Here is a 26,164-nt window from a genome sequence, read left to right on the forward strand (position 1 = left end):
GACCAGGCAAGCCCAAGGTTTCAAACCAGCAACCTCAGTGTTCCAGGTTGATGCTTTATCCCACTGTGCCACCACAGGTCAGGCAAAATTTTTTTGTAATTTCATTTTTAGAGAGAGAGTAGAGAGAAAGAGAGAGAGAGAGAGAGAGAGACAGGAAGGGGAGGAGCAGGAAGCATCAACTCCCATATGTGCCTTGACCGGGCAAGCCCAGGGTTTTGAACCGGCAACCTCAGCATTCCAGGTTGATGCTTTATCCCACTGCGCCACCACAGGTCAGACCCTCCAAGTATATTAAAGAACTTCAATGACAAGCTGATATCTTACTCATCTTTGTAACCCAGCCCTTGCATTGTATTGTATGAACTCAGTGAGTATATGTAGGATGATTCATGAAAAGAGACCACTGGACTAAGTCAAGTGGACTCTGGTGAATCTAGAAAAACAGTTCTAGTAGAAGAAATGAGAAGTTGGAGGGCAAGTCTCTCATAGAAAAATGTCAGTAATGTAAATAAATTGATTGATCAAGTGATTTAGTTGTAAAAGAAGAAAAAAATGGGATAGAAGTTAAAAGTGCAGCAAGATGGGAGGATGGAGTTTTCTACTCTTTAGAGGAAGGACTAAACACATATAAAGCCCTAACAGACTTAGAGGTGGAGGGGAGGACCTCCGGACTTCAATTTCTTCATCTGCTTTCCCTACATCACAGGGAAACTGTGAGGTCCAAAGAACAAGATATAGGCATAAACATTCTTTGTGAAAATTTAAAATTTCTATCCAACTTCTAATAGCTTCCAACTACTATAGAATAAAAATCTATAAATTAAAATCTAAGCATAACATCTAAAATCCCCTATGATCCAGCTCCAACTTTTCTTCTATTATTGCCCCAAGCGCCCTAAACCTAGCCACAGGAGATCCATGTTCATTTCCCTTTTTGCCTTTGCTCAAGCTATTCTCTCAGCCTCAAATTCCCTGCCCTTCATCTCCACCAGGTCAATACAATAAACATTTACAAAGTGGTAGTCTGTGCAAGACACTGTTAAAATTCTATTGGTTCAGCCTGACCAGGCGGTGGCGCAGTGGATAGAGTGTTGGACTGGGATGCAGGGGACCCAGGTTTGAGACTCCAAGGTCGCCAGCTTGAGCGCGGGCTCATCTGGTTTGAGCAAAAGCTCACCAGCTTGGACCCAAGGTCGCTGGCTTGAGCAAGGGGTTACTTGGTCTGCTGAAGGCCCACAGTCAAGGCACATATGAGAAAGCAATCAATGAACAATAAGGTGTCGCAACAAAAAACTGATGATTTATGCTTCTCATTTCTCTCCGTTCCTGTCTGTCTGTCCCTATCCCTCTCTCTGACTCTCTCTCTCTGTCCCTGTAAAAATAAATAAATAAATAAAAATTCTATTGGTTCATGAAGGTTCTATTCAAGTTATTTAAAAGTCCATGAATACTTGCTCTTCTCCAGAGAAATAGTTCCTTGTATCAATAATAGCACTTGCCTGACCTGTGGTGGCGCAGTGGATAAAGCGTCGACCTGGAAATGCTGAGGTCACCGGTTCGAACCCCTGGGCTTGCCTGGTCAAAGCACATATGGGAGTTGATGCTTCCAGCTCCTCCCTCCTTCTCTCTCCTCTCTAAAATGAATAAATAAAATAAAAAAATTAAAAATTAAAAAAAAATAATAGCACTTATTCTACCTGATAATATCCATACCTTTAGGGCATGGAATAGCCCTCTCAACAGACAATGAGAAATTTGAGGGCTGTGTCTTACTTGTATTCCTATTCCTAATATCTGTGCCTTGTAAGAGTAGGTGCTCATTAATAAATATTAGCATAAATGGAAAAATAATGCTAGAAAAAGAATAAACAGATGGTCTCTAGAGACACAAAAATGGGTGGGATCCAGGATACAGGAAAATAGTAGCATCAACTTGTCAAAGGAAGAGGAATGTCTCCTCCCTAGGGAGGAACCACAGATAAGCCTAGCTGGATGGAAATGGGTTATTAAGCCTATGTGGGGAGGCTCAAGTGTCCAAGTTCTTCAAGTTCTAATTCAAATGGCACCTCTTACATTGTCTTCCCTGAATCTCCTACCAGAGCCAACTCCAGCTCATCTCAATATATTTGGACTTTATACTTTGTAGACGTGTATTTGTATACATATCTTATTTCCTTCCCTAGACTTTGACCACTTTTTTTTTTACTTATTGATTTTACTGAAAGAGGGAGAGAGACACACAGAAACATTGAGCTGTTCATGTATGTGCCCTGACCAGGGATCGAACTGACGATGCTCTAACCAACTGAGCTATCTGGCCAGAGCTGACTTTGACCTCTTTGAGGCAAAAACGAACCTGGTCCCCCCACCCCCACCCCGCCACACACACACACACACACACACACACACACACACACACACACACACACACACACACACACACACACGACATATAGTAACCACCATTCAATGTGGGTTCATTTGATGGATACACACACACACACACACACCACATGACATATAGTAACCACCATTCAATGTGGGTTCATTGGATGGATAAATAGTATGGGGGTGGGGTAGGTGAGCTGACAAATTTGAGATAGTAGAAGCTTGTATCAGAGCCTCCAGTGAAGAGCTAAATCTCCAGACCCACAATTACGGTAAACAGTTTGCGGAGAAACCTAGCAGCAACTCTCCCTAGCGTCCTCCAGCAGGTACGAGCAGGTATCCGCCCATTCGCCTCCAACCTTGCTCTGAGGACCTCACGTCAATACTCTGAGACTGCCATTGCCAGTGCCTGACTCAATGCTGAATCCAGCCTCCCGCCAAAACCTATACCTCCTACTCTTTCATCTGAGTTCGAACCTCTAAGACAGTTAACCTTCTTCTCCAGGCCTCTTTTCTTGTTCCTCTTTCTTCTCTCGTAACCACCACCAGTACGGCGTACGAAGGGGCAGTCCCGGCCGGTTAGGGGCAGGGAGGGTCCTGAGACCGGAAACCGAGAGCCGGAAGGAGGGCTGTGAGGACGTGTTCCATCGAAGCTGGAACCGGACCGGCTTGGCCGGCGACATGGAACAGCTCTACCAGCAAACGCACAAGTGAGGGCCGCGTCGGGGCATGGGCAGGGCAAAGCCGGACCGGGTGAGGCCGGCCTCCCGGCCTGGGGCTTCCGCCACTGTGGAGGCCGAGCCCTTCCGCCGGGCGCTGCTGGGGGCAGCTCGGAAGTGCTCAGTTTTTGGCGGGATGTCCAGATCAACGGCGAACGGAGCGTCTGACCCGGGCTGAGGATGGCTCTTGGGATCTTTGAGGCCGTCACTACTTGCTGGGTAGACTAGGTGAAGGGAAAGTCGCACCTACAGGTTACAGTACTTTGTCTCGCACCTGCCAAGTCAGTGCTCCAGCTTGGAAGAGCTCGTGGAGAGACAGAGCCCTACACATAGGACTTGACCGTTTAGTTGGAGAGTCAGGGAACGTACGAAAAAAGGCAATTAACAAGGACCTGTCACTGGGCCAATGCAGAAATATTCCATTGTAGCTCGCAGCAACTAACTGACGTCAGTCTCCACTCTTGCTTGACCCTAATCTTGTTGCTACATTGTGATTTTTTTTTCTTTTATTTTGGTTTGGTTTATGCTGAAGATCATGTTTTTATGGTACAAAGAACTTGCTCTACAAATGGCATTCAGTATTACTACTTGTTATTCAAATCTAGTTACAGGTTACCATAAGGAGATCAGATTTTGATTTAGCTTCTCATAATCTAAGTTCCTTGATGGTATCTCTTACTTATATTGTCCTACAATTTTTTTTTTAAATTTGCTGAGATATGTAGTTGAGTACAATAATAGGGACCATACCTATCCTGTTATTTTGGAAAGAACTTTTATGATTTATTTCATTTTTGCTGTGGTAAAATATACATAACAAAATTTACCACTTTATCCATTTCTAAGTGTTTTTCAATGACATTTTTTAACTTTTAACTTTTATTTTCAGTTTTTATTTATTGATTTTTAGAGAGAGAGGAAGGAGGAGAGAGAAATACAAACATCGATTTAATGTCCGACTTAATTTATGCATTGATGGTTGATTTTTGTATGAGCCCTGACTGGGGATGGAACCCACAACCCTGGAGTATCAGGATGATGCTCCAACCAGCTGAGCTACAGGCTAGGGCTTTAGTGACATTAAGTATATTCACAGTGTTCGGTAACCATCACCACTATTCATTTCCCTAATTTTTTCATCAGCCCAAACAGAAACTCCATGTATCCATTAAGCAGTACCTTCCCATTCTTTTCTCCCCAGGCTCCTGGGAACTTCTTTCTACTTTCTGTCTCTGAATTTACCTATTCTAGGTATCTCAGATAAGTAGAATCATACAGTATATGTCCTTTTGTGTCTGGTTTATTTCACTTAACATGTTTTCAAGGTTCATCTATGTAGCATGTATCAGAATATCATCATCCCTTTTATGGTTGAATAATATTCCAGTGTGTGTACAAAAACCACTCCTTGTTACCCATTCATCTGCTGATGTATGCTTGGGTTGTTTCCATCGTGAAGCTAATAGGAACATTGTTATAAACTATTTGAGTCCCTGTTTTCAATTTTTTGGAGTATATACTTATACCAATTCTATTTAAACAATATTCAAATTTATGCTGTAGTATTATTCTGATAAAAAATTTAAAATCACACTCCTACGGCTTGCAAATGAAATAAAATAGGGACCTGCCTCCCTAATGAATTCACAACAAAGGAAATGCTCTGGAGCATCAGGAATAAGGATGGTAACGCTCTGTTTTGTTTCAGTACTACTATGTGTTCCGTACCATTTTCAGTGCTGGTGGTGCAGCCCTGCCTCGAGTTCCCCTTCTTTCATGCTGCAGTAGATTCTAATTTGCCTTTCTCCTCACATATATACTAAACCAGTGAGAATCCTATTTCAAAACCTGTTTGCCTTGCTTTTCCTCATCTATAAAATGATAGTTTTGGACCGGTTAAACTGTAAGGCTCCTTTCAGCTCCATAGCACTTGTGATTGAGTGTCTTTAAAAGGAAATATGCAGAGTCCTTATGAGCATCAGAAATTAGTTTCTGCAGTTGCAGAAATTAATGATTGTAGCTGAATAACACACAGTAACTGAACATATTAATTTTACCAGAACTTTGAACCCAATTTGTGGTTATCTTTTGCCATGTCTCTGAAAGTACATTGGAATTAGATAAACATTTTAAAGTTATATATCTTAAAAACTCCTGAACTGCCTGAACAATAAATGGGGAAATAATGAAAAACAATAAATATTTTATATTTAATGTATTAGAATGAACTTGAAAGAGGGGCCAGTAGCCAGGCTTCTAATTCTGAGATCCCAGTGTTGTAAAGTGCCCCATCTGCCCTCTCTGTAGTCCTCAAAATTTTGAGCCAGTAGGCCCGGACTACAAGGAGCTCTATTTCTTCTCTATGAGTCTGCTTCTGTTTTGTTCATTAGATTCCACATATGAATGAAGTCATATGGTACTTCTTTCTCTAACTTATTTCACTTAGCATAATACTTTCTAGGTCCATCCATACTTTCACAAAGGGTAAAGATTTCCTTTTTTGTTTTTAATGGCCAAGTAAATTCCATTGTGTGAATGTACCACAGCTTTTTTATCCATTCAGTTACTGATGGACACTTATGCTGCTTCCAGATCTTGGATATTGTAAATAACGCTGCAGTGAACATAGGGGTGCATATATTCTTTTGAATTAGTGATACGGTTTCTTCAGATATATTCCCAGAAGTGGAATCACTAGGTCATAAGGCAGTTCCATTTTTAATTTTGGAAGGTAACTCCATACTGCTTTCCACAGTGGCTGCAATCCCACCAACAGTGCACGAGGGTTCCCTTTCTCCACACCCTCACCAGCACTTGTTTGTTGATTTATTGATGACAGGCATTCTGATAGGTGAAGTAATATCTCATTGTGGTTTTATTTTGTATTTCTCTAATGATTAGTGATGTTGAGCATCTTTTCATATGTGTATTGCCCATTAGTATGTCCTCAGGAAAAGTGTCTATTCAGGTTATTGACCCATTTTTAAATTGGATTGTTTGTTATTTTGGTGTTGAGTTTAAGAATCTCTATTTTTATTTTTTATTTATTTTTTTGTACTTTTTTTCCTTCTGAAGCTGGAAACGGGGAGAGACAGACAGACTCCCGCATGCGCCCGACCGGGATCCACCCGGCACGCCCACCAGGGGGCGACGCTCCGCCCACCAGGGGGCGACGCTCTGCCCCTCCGGGGCGTCGCGTTGGCTGCGGGAGGGGAAGAGAGAGACAGAGAGGAAGGGGGGGGGCGGAGAAGCAAACGGCCTCTCCTATGTGCCGCGGCCGGGAATCGAACCCGGGTCCCCCACACGCCAGGCCGACGCTCTACCGCTGAGCCAACCGGCCAGGGCCAAGAATCTCTATTTTTAAATAAGCTCTTCAGGTGATTTTCATGAGCAGCTGGGTTTGAGAACTTTACCTTATGTCAAGACCAGTTTTTCCTTTTTTAATTTTTTTATTTTACCTTCTGATAAGAAGAGGCAAAGTGGACAGGTGAAAATGACCAGACATCTGGTTTTACTTTTTTTAGGTGAAGTTAAAACAACAAACTTTATGGTGTTGTATAGGTTACATAGCATTTTCATATTGCATTTGGATCTGCCACCCTTTAAATAATTGTGGTTATTAGTATCCCTATTTTACAGTGGAGGAAACAGGCATCTCAGAGCGAACTGACTTATTCATTGTCCCCTTAGATAGTAAGTACATAGTGGAACTAGAACTTCAACCCAGACCTTTTAACTCCAGCCCCTTGTTTCCATGATATGGTGGTCAGAGGCAGCATGGATGGACTTTTAAAAAGCAATTCTGTTTTAAAATGTTTCCCAAATCTTCTACTGACCCTTTTTTAAAAGTCAGCAATAGTGACCCCTACTTACTTGCCTCTAGGTTTTTACTTAGTTATGTTATTAGCCACGCCCACCACAGACCCCATCCTAGACAGGGCTAGGACTTTTGACTTCTAGTGTCTGTACTCCCAGTAAGACTACTGTATCATCTGTTCCTTACTGTCTTCGAGTGTGCTGCCTGCATTTCCAGTTCAGTTTAAAACAGATTTTCCACTTGGCACATAGTAGTTCCCACCATGCCATGCATACTTGCTTTGTTGTTTTGCATATAGTTCCTCTCAGGCATGAAATGTAGAGATTGGAATCACTTTATTGGCTTTATTTTTTCTAGTTCATTCGAAGCAAAAAGAGATTGGTGGGAAAAGTCAGTAATGTTTCCTTACAGCTTCTTAAAGTTTATCCTTTTTTGAGCTTAGAAAACAGTAAAAGCCAGCTGAAGAGAGTTACAGGGTTTTGTGGATATTGGCCTCATCTCCCCCGCTGTCCTCATCGAATTGAAAGAGACTAGCAGGATCTTCTATTCCACCCCCTCTGGTCAGGTCCCTTTGTAAAACCCAAGACAGTCCATGTACCCTGTGCTTAAACATGCAGAAGCTCTTTTCTTCTTTTCTTTTTTTCTTTTTTTTGAAGAGATGGTTCATAATTGATTTTCTTTTTCTTGTGTTGAGCCAAAATCTGTTGAAATTTATATACCTTTTAGTCCTGGTTCTCCCTTAGGAGCAGCAGCACAGAGAAGGCCCATTCCTCCTCCTATAGGGCCACTCTAGACAGCGAAGAGCACCAGCTGCTCCAGCTTTTGTTTTTTTCCTTTTCTTTTCCAAAGGACTTATTATCACAAGCTTTTTTTGACGATTTTTCTTCATGACTTGACTTCTAAATGCTTTCCCAGTCATCCTGTTCATCTCCCATTGGAGAAAACCTTTCATGGATGGGGTTTCTTTAACGGATGGCTCCCAGAATTGAATACCATTCAATAGTATGCGTTTGACATTTTTTTCTTAATCTAAAGTCAGAATACTTTTTAATCCTTGTTTTAGCCTAAATGGAAAATGTTACATATTCATTTTGTTGCAAACCCCTCATTCTAGCACAAAATCATGTGCAAATGATTCTTTTTAAACACTGACTCTTAACATCTGAAAAAAGCTATTAGTTATTCTATCTATGAAATACTTTAAACATAAAAATAGAGAATAACGCCTGACCAGGCAGTGGCACAGTGGGTAGAGCGTTGGACTAGGACACAGAGGACCCAGGTTCAGAACCCTGAGGTTGCCAGCTTGAGCACGGGCTCATCTGGCTTGAGTGCAGACTCACCAGCTTGACTGTGGGGTCGCTGGCTTGAGCAGGGGGTCACTCAGTTTGCTGTAGACCCCCAGTCAAGGCACATATGAAAAAGCAATCAATGAACAGCTAAGGTGCCACAACGAAGAATTGATGCTTCTCATCTCTCTCCCTTCCTGTTTGTCCTTATCTGTCCCTCTCTCTGTCTCTGTGACAACAACAACAACAAAAATAGAGAATAATGTACCATGTATTAGCACTCATATTTAGTACAAATGCTTCAGGTCATTGATTTAAAAACTGAAGTGGAACTGAATCCCACATCCATCCTCTTCCCTTTTGAGGTCATATTTCTAAAAGTAGAATGCTGGGTTGTAGGATATGCACATATTTGACTCACCAGTTATTACTAAAAAGCTATTAAAAGTGTTTCTACCAGTTTATAATCCTATCAGCCATATATGAGACTTCTAGTTTCCCCACATCCTTATCAGACTTTAAAATATTTGCCAGTCTAATGGGAGAAATACGATATCGCCGTATTTTTAATTTACATTTTTCTGATTACTAGTAAAGTTGAGTGTCTCTTCGTATGTTTATTGACCATTTGGGTTTCCTTTTTGTCGGTTGCTCTTTGCTTATTTTTTAAAAATTGCTTTGTTTGACTTTTTCTATTTGTAGCAGTTTGTTATATACTCTGGACCAGTGGTGGGATTTAAATAATTTTAACAGCCGGTTTTCTGCCCTAATGACCATTTTAAGTATAAAGAAACAATATACTGAAAGGTAGTTTATTATTTCATGCATTTAATACTTAAATTAGAGCCTGACTAGGTGGTGGTGCAGTGGATAGAGCATCAGACTGGGACACAGAGGATCCAAGTTTGAAACCCCGAGATCACCTGCTTGAGTGTGGGCTCATCTGGTTTGAACAAGGCTCATCAGCTTGAGCCCAAGGTCGCTGGCTTGAGCAATGGGTCACTTGATCTGCTGTAGCCCCCAGTCAAGGCACATAAGAGAAAGCAATCAGTGAACAACTAAGGTGCCGCAACGAAGAATTGATGCTTCTCATCTCTCTCCCTTCCTGTCTCTCTGTCTCTGTCACAAAAGAAAAAACTTAAATAAGAACAATAGATGAGGTATACAAAACTAGATTGTGAGAGTTTTAAATATTAATGAAAAAATATTAAATAACACCTGACAAAAAACAATAAAACTATTATTTAAGATATTTTCATATTGGTTCTTTTTTTTTTCTTTTGCGACAGAGAGAGACAGATAAGAGAAGACAGGAAGGGAGAGAGATGAGAAGCATCAGGTCTTTGTTGCGGCACCTTAGTTGTTCATTGATCGCTTTCTCATATGTGCCAGACAGGGTGGGAGTGGGGCTACAGCAGAGCTAGCGACCTTGAGCTCAAGCCAGCAACCCGGCACTCAAGCCCTGTGGGTTTCGAACCTGGGTCCTCTGCATCCCAGTCCTACGCGCTATCTACTACTGCGCCACTGCCTAGTCAGGCCAAATTGCTTCTTGATTGGTGTCCTCACTTGCAATTTTTTTCACCTATGGATGGAATGAACATTACTACGGGCACTTAGAATACACTGTTGTATGGATGAATGTTAAAAAAGAATAAGAATGTAATTTATGATTTCCACATTGGGTGGCTGTCCAGCACCCACCTTAGATGACAAGCGCCATTTTAATAACTGGTTCACTGAACTTAACAGAAAGTTAGGTATCGATGCTGCCGAACTGGTGTGACCGGCTGAATCCCACCACGGCTCTGTACTGTTCTCCTTGTTGTCTGTGGCAGATATCTTCTAGTCTCTGCCTGTCTTTTTATATTTTATGGTGCCTTTGATGTAAAAAAATTTTTTTTGTTTTGGCCCTAGCCAGTTGGCTCAGCGGTAGAGCGTCGGCCTGGCGTGCAGGAGTCCTGGGTTTGATTCCCGGCCAGGGCACACGGAGAAGCGCCCATCTGCTTCTCCACCCCTCCCCCTCTCCTTCCTCTCTGTCTCTCTCTTCCCCTCCCTCAGCCGAGGCTCCATTGGAGCGAAGATGGCCTGGGCGCTGGGGATGGCTCCTTGGCCTCTGCCCCAGGCGCTAGAATGGCTCTGGATGCAACAGAGCGACGCCCCAGAGGGGCAGAACATCGCCCCCTGGTGGGCATGCCGGGTGGATCCCAGTCGGGCGCATGCGGGAGTCTGTCTGACTGCCTCCCCGTTTCCAGCTTTGGAAAAATGAAAAAAAAAGAAAAAAGAAAAAAAAATTTTTTTTGTTTTAATGTAGTCGATTGAATCAGTCTTTTTTTCTTCTGTGGTGTGTGGGGTTTGTGAGAGTAGTTTTGCTTTTTTCTTGTTTAAGAAATTTTCTTTTACAAAGTCATCGTATGCAAGCTTTTATTTTTAGAAAGTTTTAAAAGCCTTTTTATATCTAGGTTTTAAACCATCTTGAGTTTATTTTTGTATATTACGTGTGGTGTCTTTTTTCCATAGAGATAATAAACTGAGCTGTCAGCATTTATTATAGTACATTGTTTTCCCACTGATTTATGTCACCACGTCCCCTAATACGTAGGACTGTTTCTACCTTTATTCTTCTTGAGCCAGGTTTAGGCTTTGCGTCTGTTTGTCTATCTCTCCCTGCATTCTACCATATTGTTTTAATTTTTATGTCTTTGTAATAAGCTTTACTAGCAGGTAGAACAGGTCATCCCTTTCATACCTATTCAGAGTGTCTTGGCTATTTTCCACTCCCTCCCACTTTATTTTTTAATTTTGTTCATGTTCTTGTCAATAATGTCATCAATTTTCAGATTTGCTCTATTAAGCTACCATTAAAAATTTACCTCACTGCCTACATCCAAGTCTTCAGTAAAGTCCTGGTTCTTCCTTTGGTTGGCGTTACCTTCCAGTCCTCTAGAGCTGTTTCCAGTTACCTTGATACAGATGTTCATTACTTCAAACTGCATTCCTACATTTGCCTCCATGTCTCTATGTGCCCCATTTAGAAAGTCTGGACCTAACCTCACTGAAGTAGCAGTCTGGTGTCTCACACTCTAGTAGTGATTTCTGGGGGACATGGGTGTTGCCCCAGAAGCACTCTGGGAATCATTAGAAGGCTGGTCTTGCTCTGGTGCCATGGGTCATGTTTAGAAGCCACAGAAAAGACTAGAGAGACCATATTCGGGCCCCTGGCTCACATTGGTACATTTGGGGTCACAGTTTGTGGTACTCATGGTGGAGATGGTTGCTGACCTTACCCTCAAGAGTTGGGGGTAATATAAGAGCTCAGCAGGTCCTTTTCATGTGGCTCTAATGGGAGAAATTAAGTACCAGGAGGTGGTTGTTCCGGTAGCACAAACAATTCCAAGGACTAATCCCAGGGACCACTAACAATTCCAAGGACTAATCCCAGGGACCACTAACAATTCCAAGGACTAATCCCAGGGACCACTAGGAAGGGTTCTGAGGGTGACATTGACCAAGCCTTGGGAAGCCTCCAGAGAGTGCTCTAGCTCCCAATGTCTGGGACCGTGCCAGAGGTTCAGGGTACAGTGTTGCATTTCCAAATGAGATGGCATTTGCCTCATATTGCCAGGGAAGGATATTTACCAAACAGGAGATCCCTTTCTTTGAGAGCCCTTCTCTAGTGATTCAACTCTTGCCTTATTGTCTTCACTCTGCCTCAGCTCTCCACCAGGCAAGCCAGCCTGCCTGTGTTCCACATGACATCCTCGCATGCCTTTCTGCATGTTATTTTCTTCATATCTTCCTTCACCAAATAATGTCTCCCTTCAAAATGATGTTGAGAACTCCCTTTACCCACAAAATTTCTGCGGCGTACTCTTTCTCAGCCCTGCTCTTTGGTTCACTGGTCTTTGCTTGGCAACACTGTGCCTAGCTCCTCAGCTTTCTGTTTGTTTATACTTACATGTGTAAGTTTTCTCTTAAATCTTCTCGGGCCTCTTTTGTCCCTCTGGCCTGTCGTTTCTAAGTACATTGTTTCTCAGGGACAAGGATTATATCTCTGGCCCTTTTCCTCCCCGCTGTACAGGCCAGTGCTCAGCACATTGGGTCAGGTAACAGAGTGGTATTGGCTGAGTCCAGATCGAGGTTTATCACTTGCTGTGTGACCTTGAACAAGTTACATAACCTTTCTGGGCTTCAGTTGTCTTATTTATAAAATGAGAATGGTAATACTTTTCTCTAGGGTTATTGACTTTGCAGAATGTCTCAGATGTGGTAAGCACTTAATAAATACTGCCTGTCAGTATTATTAATATTAAAATACTATAAACCATTTCAAAACATGTGGCCTAAAATGCCACATACAAATATTACAGTCCAGTGATGCTGTCAATTTTAATCAGTTACATGCTGGCATCAGAAAAATAGTCTTTCCTGACTGAAGCACTATTGATTGCTCCTATCTCACCCATTTCCTCCCTCTTCCTTTGATTAGGCAGGTCCACCAGATCCAGTCTCACATGGGACGCCTGGAGACGGCAGACAAGCAGTCTGTGCACTGTGAGTAATTAACTATGGAGACCAGAGTCCTTTCTCTGATGACACGGTGCTAATGGGTTTGGTTTCCTGCCTGCATTTTTGCCTCAGGGGCTTAAAGATCGGGGTGGAGTGGGTTTTGTTGTTAGGGTGCAGAAAACCCTAGGGCACAGTCTGATTTCCCAGATTGTGCCCTTTGGAATCCCGCAACTCTCATTCCCCATGACCCCTCCACCTGAGATAGCCCTATGGGAGTGGACGTTCTTCCCTCCATCTGTCTTTTTTTTTTCCTTTTTTCTTTTTTTCTTCTGGAACACTGAGGTTGCCAGTTCGAAAGCCTGGGCTTGCCTGGTCAAGGCACATGTGGGAGTTGATGCTTCCTGCTCCTCTTCCCTCCATCTGTCTTAATCTAATTACCTAGCTCTAAGAGGAATGTGCTCCATAAAAGTCAGACATGTTTAACGGGAATTGGTCATTTCTTCTGAGCTGAGAACTGGCTTTTTAGGAGGATTATTCAGAAATGAATAGTAATATTAATTCATTTAGTTCCCATACCATGATTTCGTTTGAGAAGAGGGCTGCTTTGTGTTTTTTAGTTTCTTTTCTGTCTATTGTAAGAAAAAGTTCTTTTTCTAAGTCGGTCATGCAGACACTACTGATTACACACACACTGCAGAAGCTACTTCTCACCTCACTGCTCGGCTCTGCCCGTGCCCTTTCCTCCTGTCTCCTTTCCACAGCTGCAAAAGCATCTATTCTCTGGGCTCTCTGCCCCACCTTGTTCTGATCTGTATTTGTCAGCTAACCTAAAAGAGGACATTATGGGCACGAAGCAATCTGGATGCCTGCTTTTGTGCACACTTTAGTTTCTGCCCATCAACTTTGTTTGCCTTCCCAGCAGTCTTCGTGTTGCATGATTAGAAGTGGAAAAGAGGTCATTTAGACAGTTTATCACAGAGGAGAAGGAAAATGACTGTGTTTATCATATCTTTACCTCTGTGGATTCTTTCCTGGGCCTTTTCTACTGATATTTGGTCTATTTTGGGGACTCCAGCATCAGCCCACCATTCCTACAGTAAGCCTTAAGGGAGCTCTTCTCTGTTTCAATACTAATCTTCCCCTATGTGCTTTTTTTTTTAAATTGATTTTAGTGAATGAGGAAGGGGGAAAGAGAGAGACAGGAACATTGATCTGTTTCTGTATGTGCCCTGACCAAGGATCGAACCGGCAACCTTATGTACTTTGGGACAACACTCTAACCAACCGAGTTCTTTAGCCAGGGCTGTGCTTTTTTTTTTTAAACTTTATTACTATAGGGAATTCATTTGATAGTTTTTTACTAGATATTTATAATCTGTATCAGAATAATCTCAAAGGGAAAGAGACCTCATTCTGTATCAGAAAATACTGCCTTTTGCTTATAAAATTTACTTGGACAACCTTTAAATAAATACTCATTTTATTTTCTAAAGGCAGGAAATTTATTTCTATAGATTTATCATCAGCTTTTAAAAAAATTAGCGTTGCCTGACCAGGTGGTGGCGCAGTGGATAGAGCGTCGGACTGGGATGCGGAAGGACCCAGGTTCGAGACCCCGAGGTCGCCAGCTTGAGCGCGGGCTCATCTGGCTTGAGCAAAGAGCTCACCAGCTTGGACCCAAGGTCGCTGGCTCCAGCAGGGGGTTACTTGGTCTGCTGAAGGCCCACAGTCAAGGCACATGTGAGAAAGCAATCAATGAACAACTAAGAAGTCGCAACGCGCTTCGAGAAACTGATGATTGATGCTTCTCATCTCTCTCCATTCCTGTCTGTCTGTCCCTGTCTATCTCTGCCTCTGTAAAAAAAAAAAAAAAAAAAAAAATTGGCGTTGTGGCATTAATAGCCATATATATATATTTGAAACAAAATTTACAGAGTCCCTTAGTATAACTTGAACTTTTTTTCATTATTCAATAGAGTATGCATTTTTCTTCTTTTGAAATACATATTTTTGAGTCTGTTGGGTATGGAAAAAAGATATGTTTTATCATTCTAATTTAAGTTCACTATCTCTTTTCCAGCAGTTATTCTTTTTTCTCTTTTGTGCAGTAGTAGAAAACGAAATCCAAGCAAGCATAGACCAGATATTCAGCCATCTAGAACGTCTGGAGATTCTGTCCAGCAAGGAGCCCCCTAACAAGAGACAGAATGCCAAACTGTGAGTGCTGTGCCACCCAAGCCCTCAATACTGGCCTTTCTCCCGGGGGGGGGGGGGCTATTGAATAGTCTGAAAATCCATGTACACATTGGAAAATTGGGACTATACAAAGATAAAGTCCCCATCACAAAGGGCACAATTCTATTCGAATGATACTCTCTCCAAATAAAAATTCTGTGACATTAGTGGCTTAGGAGTTTTGTGTCTACTTACTTCATTGATGTCATTTTGAAATTCTGCTCCAGTACCATTTTTCTGTCCAAGCCCTAGGCTACTTAAAGCCTAGTGCTGCCAGGGAGTTTACCTTTGGTTCCCACTGCATTCTTGGGTTGAAATGAATCTTGCTTTAAATCACTTCAATCAGTCTAATTACAATGAAATACCGATCTAATGTTTGATAGTCCCCCGTGAAATTAAAATGAAACTACTCTCACCACCTCCACCCCAGCCCCTGCTCCCAAAAGTTTTATGAAACTTCGTTGATGCTTTACTCCAAAGATGCCCTTAGGCTTCTTCCAGGAGAGTGATATAATCCGTAGAAGGTCAGGAAGAGGTCATCGAGCCTGTTTCCTGTCACCTGTTCCCTGTCATGCATCCAGAATCAGAGACCAGCAGGTATTTAAGTAAAGCTGCTGGAATCTCATGTGCTACAACCCCACTTTAACCACAAGCTACTTCTATATTTTCAATATCATTGATCAGAGTCATATTATTTGGGATGAGGGTGGTGGTAGCATGGAGTAGTATAGGGAGAGGTAAGGAAATGTCTTCTTTCCTGAATACAAAGTCTGGTGATCTCAAATCCTGCCACCATGGGTTCCCGGAATGTAATATCTCCCTCTATCAATTCCAGTCGTGTTGACCAGTTAAAGTATGATGTCCAGCACCTGCAGACTGCTCTCAGAAACTTCCAGCATCGGCGCTACACGAGGGAGCAGCAGGAGAGACAGCGAGAGGAGCTTCTGTCTCGCACCTTCACCACCAACGTAAGCCAGGCGTCCGGGTGGGAGTCTGCAGGTGCTTGACAGCTTGTTGGAGGTAGAGCTCAGGTCCCTGGGCGTCTTATTTTCAGGTGGCGTTTAAAGCAGACTGATGAGGAAGAGCCCAATTGGAAATGACAGTGGACTTTGTATATATATTGCCACAGAGACTATACATAGACAGGGTCCTGTTTTTCTAACACAGGAACCTGAAGAGGAAGCAGTTAACTAGAGGGAAAGGGCAGAGGTGAAAATTACCTGGTTTGACTGGTCCAGTGCAGAGAGGTCGTGGTTGACATGGTGGAAATGCTTTTCTGATCAGATAGAGACAGATGATTACAACTGAGACTACTTCTAATGCGGGCAGTGTTTCAAAGCTGCCTTCAGGCAGTTGCCATTGTGCTGTGTCTGTGTGTGGTTCCACTGTTGGGTGCATTAAAATGTTTTTGTCCCTACTCTGAGCAGCAATTTTGGAGGAATTTGTTAACAGATATTTTGTTTTAGATGGATTGCTTGACTGGAGCCTGTTTGAAAGTGGCCTGTTGGCTTGCGTGTTTGATTTTGTAGAACCCCCTTGTCCCTGCCCTTTGGTCTCAGTAGGATCGTTTTGTGCACATGGCTGTAGAGCATGCTGGCCTTTTTCGTGTTCTACATAATACAATATAGCCCACCAAATGGGGTGGGTTTCTTTTTCTTTTTATATTTTAACGGAACGTTTATTTTCTAAAGAGGTCTTAGCTTTCTAATCCTGCCATCAGAGCTCACATCAGTTCACACTTTGCAGATGTTTAATTCTCTTTGCAGCGTTCACACTTGCAGCCAATTTCCCTAAGTGTTTCAGAATGCACCTCTATAGTTTCTGTTTCTCTAGAGCAGGGGTCTCAAACTCGCGGCCCGCCGAACAATTTTGTGTGGCCCGCAGACTAATCCACGAACTACAGTTTCTGGTCGTTTTGTGACACTGAAAAGTAACAGTTGCCTTTTGTAGACCTAGTGCGGCCCGCCGAACGGCTGTGATCTTGCTCTGTGGCCCACATGCTGAGTTGAGTTTGAGACCCCTGCTCTAGAGTAAGCAGTCAAGTAACAATGATTAACAATTCAAAAATGTGATGAAGATGTGATGGTGGTATAGTAGTAAGCATAGCCGACTTTGAAAAGTGTTATGAACTATATGACACTGTGAAAGATGTTACATGGGCTTTTGATTGTTACGCAGACATTTTTTAGGCTGGGGAGGATGGCTCAGAATTATTTTGCATCTTCACAGCCTGATGTGATGCTGTGTGTACAGAGGGACCTTAATAAGAACTGACTTGCTGAATGAACATTTTTTTTTTTTTGTATTTTTCTGAAGTTGGAAACGGGAGGCAGTCAGACAGACTCCTGCATGCGCCCGACCGGGATCCACCCGGCATGCCCACCAGGGGGCAATGCTCTGCCCAACTGGGGCGTTGCTCTGTTGCAACCAAAGCCATTCTAGCGCCTGAGGCAGAGGCCATGGAGCTATCCTTAGCGCCCGAGCCAACTTTGCTCCAGTGGAGCCTTGGCTGCGGGAGGGGAAGAGAGAGACAGAGAGGAAGGGGAGGGGGAGGGGTGGAGAAACAGATGGGCGCTTCTCCTGTGTGCTCTGGCCAGGAATCGAACCCGGGTCTCCTGCACGCCAGGCTGACGCTCTACCACTGAGCTAACCGGCCAGGGCCTGAATGAACTTCTTCCTGGTTACTCTATGATCCAGACTAACATACATTTTTCTAAGAGATAGTGGCTCATCAGCTATACCCTTTCAGGTGGGAAAGTCTTTTTTTTTTTTTTTACAGAGACAGAGAGTCAGAGAGAGGGATAGATAGGGACAGACAGACAGGAATGGAGAGAGATGAGAAGCATCAATCATCAGTTTCTTGGTGTGGCACTTTAGTTGTTCAGTGATTGCTTTCTCATATATGCCTTGACCGTGGGGCTACAGCAGACCGAGTAACCCCTTGCTCAAGCCAGCGACCTTGGGTCCAAGCTGGTGAGTTTTGCTCAAACCAGATGAGCCCGCACTCAAGCTGGCAACCTCGGAGTCTCGAACCTGGGTCCTCCGCATCCCAGTCCGACGCTCTATCCACTGCACCACCGCCTGGTCAGGCGGGAAAGCCTTTAAGAAAGATTTGTACATGAAAGGTATTCAGCCCTGGCCGGTTGGCTCAGCGGTAGAGCGTCGGCCTGGCGTGCGGGGGACCTGGGTTTGATTCCCGGCCAGGGCACATAGGAGAAGCGCCCATTTGCTTCTCCACCCCCACCCCCCTCCTTCCTCTCTGTCTCTCTCTTCCCCTCCCGCAGCCAAGGCTCCATTGGAGCAAAGATGGCCCGGGCGCTGGGGATGGCTCCTTGGCCTCTGCCCCAGGTGCTAGGGTGGCTCTGGTCGGGGCAGAGCATCGCCCCCTGGTGGGCAGAGCGTTGCCCCTGGTGGGCGTGCCGGGTGGATCCCAGTCGGGCGCATGCGGGAGTCTGTCTGACTGTCTCTCCCCGTTTCCAGCTTCAGAAAAATACAAAAAAAAAAAAAAAAAAGGGTATTCAGTAAATACTTGCCAAATAAATAAAGTGAAGTCTCTAATTGATTCAAACACTACAAGCTTTTGACCCATTGATTATTAGCTATATGTAGAACACTAAGGCGCTAAGAATCAAGTGTGTGAGAAACTGTGTGTTAGCAAGGGGGATTGAAAATACATGCATGGAAAATGATTTCGAACTTGAGCATTAAAGAAAAGGTGGTTTAACCTCTCTGTGATGATTAAAAGTGGTAAAAAGGGCCCTGGTTGGCAGAAGAGTTTGTGATCACCAGGAGGCAGGAAAGAGAACAGTGTTATGTCTGGTGACAACCTGCTTCTGTGTACAGTTTACTTTTAGTGTAAAGTTAGAGCCTAGGATTGGTCTTGCTGTTCCTCCTGACAGGGTGGTTAAGAGAACAGGCTCTGCACTCAGCACTGGGATTCATGTCCTGTTGGACTTCTTACCGGTTCCGAGAGATCTTGAACAAGTTATTCCACCTGTCTAAGCTTCAGTTTCCTCGTCTCTAAAATGGAGATAATAACATTAACTACATCATAAGGTTAGGATGAGGATTAAGTGAGCTTAGGATATTGAGCATGCAAAGTGGAGAGTACTTGCTCAGTATAGTTTTGGTCTCCCTTTTTGTGCAGGCTTGTCTTGCCTGCTCAGGAGAATAGTCCCATCTGAACACCTTTGGCTGTCAATAGGAAGCACAGTCTTTTCTATGTTAGGCAGTCTCAGACGAGTTAGAGCGATAAGCTATAGATAAAGTAGCTAAGGAACAAAAGCAAACATTTAGAACTGTATTAAAGGGAAGCCAAGTAAAGGAACATTTGGAACAAAATAGGTTAGTGAGTATAGTCAGAGAAAGACTTTGAGAGAAGCCCATCGAGGTCTAAAAGGAATAGAGTTTTTCCTAAGTAGGGAAGAGTAAGAGGTAGGAATTAACAACACTTGCATAGTGGAAGTCTGAGGAAAGTGAACAGAGGTCACCCCAGATCTTTGCTTTGCTTTTTCTTCTCTATCTGGTTCCTCTCATTCTTGAATGAATCCTTCTGACTCTTCTGCTGGCTTGGCCTTGGCTGAAAGGCAGAGTAGTCAGACACGGTGGACCACAGGAGCTGACCAGCAAGCAAAGTTAATCAAGTGCCTGCGTTTCTTTCACAGGACTCTGACACCACCATACCAATGGATGAATCACTGCAGTTTAACTCCTCCCTCCAGAAAATTCACCACGGCATGGATGACCTCATTGGAGGCGGGCACAGTATTCTGGAGGGACTGAGGGCCCAGAGACTGACCTTGAAGGTGAGGGCCATTCTGGGGGACAGGGAAAGGCCTCTTCTTTTGGCCTCATCCAATAGTTTGGTACCTGCATTTACATTTTGATTATATATCCCCAAATTGTGATATTGTGATGGTGAGACAGAGCCCTTTAGTTTGGGATCCTTCCTGTTAGCATTGAATTATTATGAGTCCAGCAGGTATTTCTTGTGCTTGCAACGAATCATAAGGTGGCATCATTTGGTATCCAAGTCTTTTCCCACATACTGAACTTATGACAATGACTGCTGCTCTGAGAAGAACCACTAATAGACTAAGAATAAGAAATTTTATTATAGAATCCACTTTTGCCTGACCTGTGGTGGTGCAGTGGATAAAGCACTGACCTGGAATGGTGAGGTCGCCAGTTTGAATCCCTGGGCTTGCCTGGTCAAGGCACATACAGGAAGCAACTATGTACTATGAGTAGATGCTTCCTGCTCCTCCTCTATCTTTTTCACTCTCATTCTGTTTCTCTCTATCTCTCTTTCTCTTTCTCTCCCCCTTTTCAAAAATCAATAAATAAAATCTAAAACAAAAAAAATGTTTAAAAAAGAGAAAAAGAAAGAGAAGAAAGAGAGAGAGAGAGAAAGGAAGGAAGGAAGGAAGGAAGAAAGGAAGAAAAAGAAAGAAAAGAGAAAGGAAGGAAAGAAGGAAAGAAAGAGACAGAAAGAGAAAGGAAAGGAAAGAGAGAAAGAGAAAGAAGAAAGAAAGACTCCACTCATGAAAAAGAAGACGTGACTGTACTTTGGCAAGTCACTCTCTGGTGTTTTCTCATAGAGCCTCTACCCTGGACTGCCTTGTAACCTAGACCTCTCTGTAATGCGGTGACTGAACCCCTAGGGTGGGGTCTTAGGGCTGCCCTGATTGTTTAGTAGCAGGGAGCCTCTAGAGCACATGCTGGTGATCCCCAGCAACTCCTCACTCTCTCCTCAGTCCCAGGTATTGCTAGAAGCCCCACCACATTGGCTGACACTCCAACCCCCCAGGAGTAGTTTACAGAAACATTACACAGACTGATGTCAGTCGTGATGTTTCAGCCTCAGCCCTTTTCCTGTATCAACCCTGATGGATAATGGGGTGTTGACTGTGTGTATTATCAGGGTGTGGTTCCCTGTGAACGAAGCACTCCCAGCTACTGAGCTATGAGAAACAGTCACTGGGAAGCGTGAGCTTTATCTGAGTTTTTTTTGGACCATGTTGAGCCAGTCAGCTCCGTGAGACTTTGGTACATTTCTGCCACCTTTACCAGGGTGGAGGTCAGGCGAGCCACAAGTGACACTTAACCTCCTGCTGACAGCTGCAGTGCTTTAGATGGACTGAAGTGTGGTCTCTGACAGCTTCATGGAGCCCCCCTTTCAGAAGGGCCACCTGCAGTGTTCTAAACTTGTTGATTAGTCCGCCCTTTCTGTAGAAAGCCCGCTGCTCTTACTCCCATATCTCAGAAAAAACAGTAAAACCCTTTTAGGACACGACTCACCGTCACACTAACGTCGATCAGTGGGGGTTAGAGCTTATTGCTAAATCAAATGTTGGCTTCCTACTGAAGTCTGGTATCACTGAGGGGTGCAGGCAACTCCTGCCCCTGCACGGTAACCAGAAGGGAAGTGCCAAGGAGCCTGGCGGGGCAGTTGGAGGCTGGGACAGGAGGTTCTGATCTTGCGGCCTCTGCACACACTTCTCCCTGTTTTCTGCCACTTGAGTCCCACCACCTGCCTCCTACCCTGCTCTCTCAGGGAGCTTTTCTTAACTGTTTGAAATTAGCATGGGCGAAAACATGAAGAAACTGGGCCATGGTTTGGTTGAAAATGTCTATTTTTTTTTTTAATTTATGGTAACTTTTAGGTGATTTTAGAAGCTTGATAGGTGAACTTCAGACAGTGAGGAAATAATCTGCACTTTCAGAGCTGAGTGGGATCTTTAGTGAGAGTCTAATATTTATCACCCCCATTGTGGACAACCAAGTCTCTGGTCTCCTCTGGCAATAATCAAGTTTGACTTGAGAGGTCTCTCTTCGTGAGGCTTTTAAATTCTTGTCTGGGTGGAACATGGGTTTGACTTCCTGTCCGTGGTGCCTTGAGTCACTCCTGCTTCTCCTGCCTCTTCTCTCAGCTGCTCGCTAACACGGTGTTCATTTAGCAGCAGTGGGTGTAGGGCCTTCGGTTAGATGCCATCCATTCAGTGCAGTTGCTAATGTGTGTAGAAGTAACTTGGGTTCTGCCAAACATTCATTTGTATTGGTTACTTTGTAAGAATTTGAATGTACTTAAAAATGAAAATTAGAAGGCAGAAAGGAAGGGTGGTTTGAGCTATTGATTTAGAAATAAAATACTCTTGTTTTTGGTGGTGGTTGGTGACATTTATATACGAGGTTTTAGGTCACTGTGTTGGTGTCTGTGAATTGTGTTTCCTTCCATCTTGCCCACTTCTATCCTCGTAAACCTGAACACTGACCCATGTGGTATACTCAGCAGAATCCTCATGATAACCCCCCACCTCACCCCCCCGTCTGAAAGCTGAGAGCAAGGATTTTGTAACTAGGGAGAAGAGACTAAGTTTTAATATAAAATACTCTAATTTAAAATATTTGAGGTATCATGTATATACAGGGAGGTATACAGATCTTATTTGTACAGGTCATTGAGTTTTGACAAATGCATGCACCTTTGTCACTCACACTGCTATCCAGACATAAACCATTTCCTCACCCCTGAAAGATCCCTGGGGCCTAAGTCAGTCTCCCCCTCCCATCAGGCTCTGATTTATTTCACCATAAATTAATTTTGCCTGTTACTGAACTTCATATAAATGTATGTATTCATATTACCAATTTGTGTGTAGCTTCTTCCTCTCAGGAATGTTTTCCTGGTTCATTCACACTGTTACATGTTAGTAATTATATCCTTTTCATTGCCACACAGTGTCCCATTGTCAGATATATTATAAATTTTTTATCCATCCTCTAGTGATAAACACCTGGATTCTTTCCAGTTTTAAGATAGTCTCTTGTGTTTTCTTCTAGAAACTTTATTATAGATTTAGCTTTTATGTTTAATTCTATAATCCAGATTAATTTTTGTATATTGTATGAATTGAGGATCATTTCTCACACACAAATGTATTTGCATATATATAGATACTTACATGTGATTTATACAGGACATGTATATGTGTGTGATACATATATATGATATTTATTATATAACCAGTTATTCCAGCACATTTGTGGAAATATTTTTCTGTCCATCTTGTGTTGCTCTAGTACCTGGATCAGAAAATCATTTGACCATATGAGAATGATCTATTTCTGGTTAGTGCTGCTTTGTATAAATATATGCTTTAGGCATGACCGAGAGACGTATTGTTGGTAAAGCCGCATCTCATAATGACATTTGCCCACCTTTGGCAAAAGGAGTTGATTTTGTTTTGCTTTCTCTTCTTGTCTGTCTCAGGGGACTCAGAAGAAGATCCTTGACATTGCCAACATGCTGGGTTTGTCCAACACAGTGATGCGGCTCATTGAAAAGCGGGCTTTCCAGGACAAGTACTTTATGATCGGTGGGATGCTGCTCACCTGTGTGGTCATGTTCCTCGTGGTGCAGTACCTGACATGAGCCTGCTAAGCCTGGCAGCTGAACAGCATTCCCACTGCATGAGCGTGTGTGTGAGTGTGTGTGCGTGAAAGAGGGGGGTGCCTAGAGGCCATTTTTGAAATGTACGTCCATCTTAACTGTGAAAACCACTCAGAAGTAATTGTGATCTGTAACCCAGTGAGAGTTTCAAACCTGCTTTGTTTTTTATGGCATCTTGGAGGGGAAGCTAGTGTTACCAAGATTCATGGTATGTAGGAAATGAAAGAAGTACCTGTTCTCACTCTCACTGGGGAGGAAGTGACGTAAGGGTAAGGGATGAAAAAGGAAGAGAAAGGAAAAGGTGGCTTAGGTGGTTTTATCCATATAGCTGATGTGTGCCCTAGGAAGGCTTTCACAGTGACCCTTTCAGACAGGACTATCCACACTTGGTCATCATCCAGCCTTTCTGGCTCCTAATGGATAGGCTGGAGCAGAAGCGAAGAGAAGGAAGGAGAAGAGGTCTTTTTTTCCTGCGCCCATTATATCAAGTGGATTCACATGCTCTTGTTACTAGCCATCTCCCCCACCCCAAAATGACAAGCAGATGACTGGCTGCCCATACTTGTCACCCTTCCCTGCAAGCAGCTACCTAGAGGAAACAGGCATTGGTGCTGGTCCTGACAAGTAAGATTTTCCATATTACAGCTGTTGGGTGTTTCTCCTTTGTAAGGTGAAGTCACTGTTATTCTCGGGGCATTTATAATCTTGACACTAAAGACCCTACTTACTGATTTTTTTTGGTAATTAATAGAATGGTTGGCTTTTAAAGTTCCAAGATTGCAGCCTGATACCCATGCCCAGGCTTTGTTGAGTCTTTGCCCCGTAAAAGGTAGCTATAAGCAAAGGTTAGTGATTTGTCGAGTACACTCTCATCTCTAGTTTTAGCATTTCTAATTCTTTGGCTCTCTTCCCTTCCTTTGAAATAAATTAGCAACTGCCAGCCAAGCCCCCATTCTGCTAGCCAGTGTGGGCAGACGCCACCCTAAAACCATCTCTGGTGTCCTTGTGAGCCTCTTTCCAGGGACCAGCGCCCTTCTCCTTTCCTGACTAACCCTGGATTAAGACTGTAGACCACCTGGTGTATTGTGGAATTGTAAAGCCACTCTGCCTATTGATTATTGCTGAAAGTACCAGAAAGACCTGGTTAGCATATTTTTTCATCAATCACAGGCCCTCCCAATCCTGTGCTCAGTAGCCATATGGCAAGATATATCACTCACAATTTTCCAGGAAAACTGGAAACCTGGTCAGTATTACCCCCACCTTTGATTGTCTTGTCCCACCTACTGTCTTTATTTCCTGTCCCATTTCCTTTTCCGTGTGTTCCATTCTACCTCCCTGTTCACGTCCTACCTGTGTCTACAGTAGTATTGATCTTTTCAGCCACATCAGTGGCATACAAAAGATCCCCTTTTGGTAAATGTTTCTTAATAGTCACAGATTTTTAATATGAGTTTCCTGAGTTCTGATTTCACACTTGGTAGGATCTCTATTGCTCTGGGCCCTGAGTACCCAAGGAACCGGGGGGGGGGGGGGCAACACTCTATGACCCTATCATAAAAGGATCGCGGACCCTGATAGAAAAGGGTTGCCTGGAGTGTGGAGAAGGGGGCTGTGGCATCTTCAGACCTAGGTCTAACTTTGGGGAGATGCCATTTGAAATTCCCCTCACACCCAGCACCCCTGCCATCCTTGGGACCCAGCACAGGGCTCTTAGCAGTCATAAAATGAGTTTTTAAATTGAAGAGACCTGGCTGTCGTATTTACTGGGTGCCTGAAAATCCTGCCAGACAGTGCACTAGAGGAAGGTGTACCAGGAGCAGCTAAGCCGTTTGGACTTGACCTCCGGGAGACCAAAACTCCCCCAACTCGTACCACTGTACTTCCACACTTGCCTTTATAGAGATTGTTGGCCTTGATAAGCCAGGAGTAAGGCCTTCCCCAGCGTCAGAGCCTTTCTCCCTACTTTGTAATAAAAATTGTGGAGGCATTTTGTGGATCTTTACCATCCTGGGCCGGGGAACAGCAGACCCAGTATGTCTGTGAGGAACACACCTTAGCCTAGGTGGGTCCTTCTGTCTCTACATTCCCTAGTGTAGGGAAGGGTCATGGGCCAGGAAAGGAGCACCTCCTAGTGGAGTCAGAGTGAATTATGTTGAGCTGGTGCAAGAATCTCTAGTTGACAGCCTCTGTCTTTGTACAGGCTTTTGGTACAAGGTTTGCCTGTTATGATTTAAGACAAGTAGGTTGTCAAGGAACTCGGGAATATCTTTCCATGGAATTTACTCATGTGGCCACCTTAAGAAAAGCCAAATTCAAGGACCAACTAAATAGAATCTTGATCTTTTTTTTTTTTATAGGCTTCATGTTGGATTTTTTTTCCCTAAGTCCTTTGCCCTAATGAATTTAAAAGGGTTTGATTTGCAAATTTGGACTTAAATCCATTGTTTTTGAAACACATTGTGAAATAAAGTTGAGATTTATTTTATTTTGTATATTATGTTTTATAAAGAAATTGGACATTCATTGGCATAACTAATGACCCCCTTTTTATGTTTCCAGGCCAGATATTCTCAAACATGGCTCTGAGGCTCGAGGCTGGCCTGGCTGCCTCGGAGCAGCTGGGAAACTTAATTATAGATTCTTGGGGCCTACCCAAACCTGGATCAGAATATTTGTCCTAATCAAAGATGACAGCATTTGAAAATGTTTGCTGAACTAGCTCAGCATATGTGTATGAACAACAAAACATAATTAT

General features: G+C 43.3%; 1 protein-coding gene across 1 annotated transcript; it reads left to right on the plus strand.

The window, feature by feature from the left end:
• Positions 1 to 3,003: 3,003 nt before the first annotated feature.
• GOSR2 (golgi SNAP receptor complex member 2) lies at positions 3,004 to 25,894 on the plus strand. Its single transcript, XM_066363120.1, has 6 exons — positions 3,004 to 3,098; positions 12,700 to 12,764; positions 14,828 to 14,936; positions 15,790 to 15,922; positions 19,619 to 19,759; positions 23,227 to 25,894. Exons 1-6 carry the CDS (start codon positions 3,070 to 3,072, stop codon positions 23,386 to 23,388), a joined length of 639 nt encoding a protein of 212 aa, XP_066219217.1. The 5' UTR covers positions 3,004 to 3,069; the 3' UTR covers positions 23,389 to 25,894.
• The last annotated feature ends 270 nt before the right edge of the window (positions 25,895 to 26,164 follow it).

The sequence above is a fragment of the Saccopteryx leptura genome, chromosome 2 (assembly GCF_036850995.1).
Source record: "Saccopteryx leptura isolate mSacLep1 chromosome 2, mSacLep1_pri_phased_curated, whole genome shotgun sequence".
NCBI classification, from domain to species: domain Eukaryota; kingdom Metazoa; phylum Chordata; class Mammalia; order Chiroptera; family Emballonuridae; genus Saccopteryx; species Saccopteryx leptura.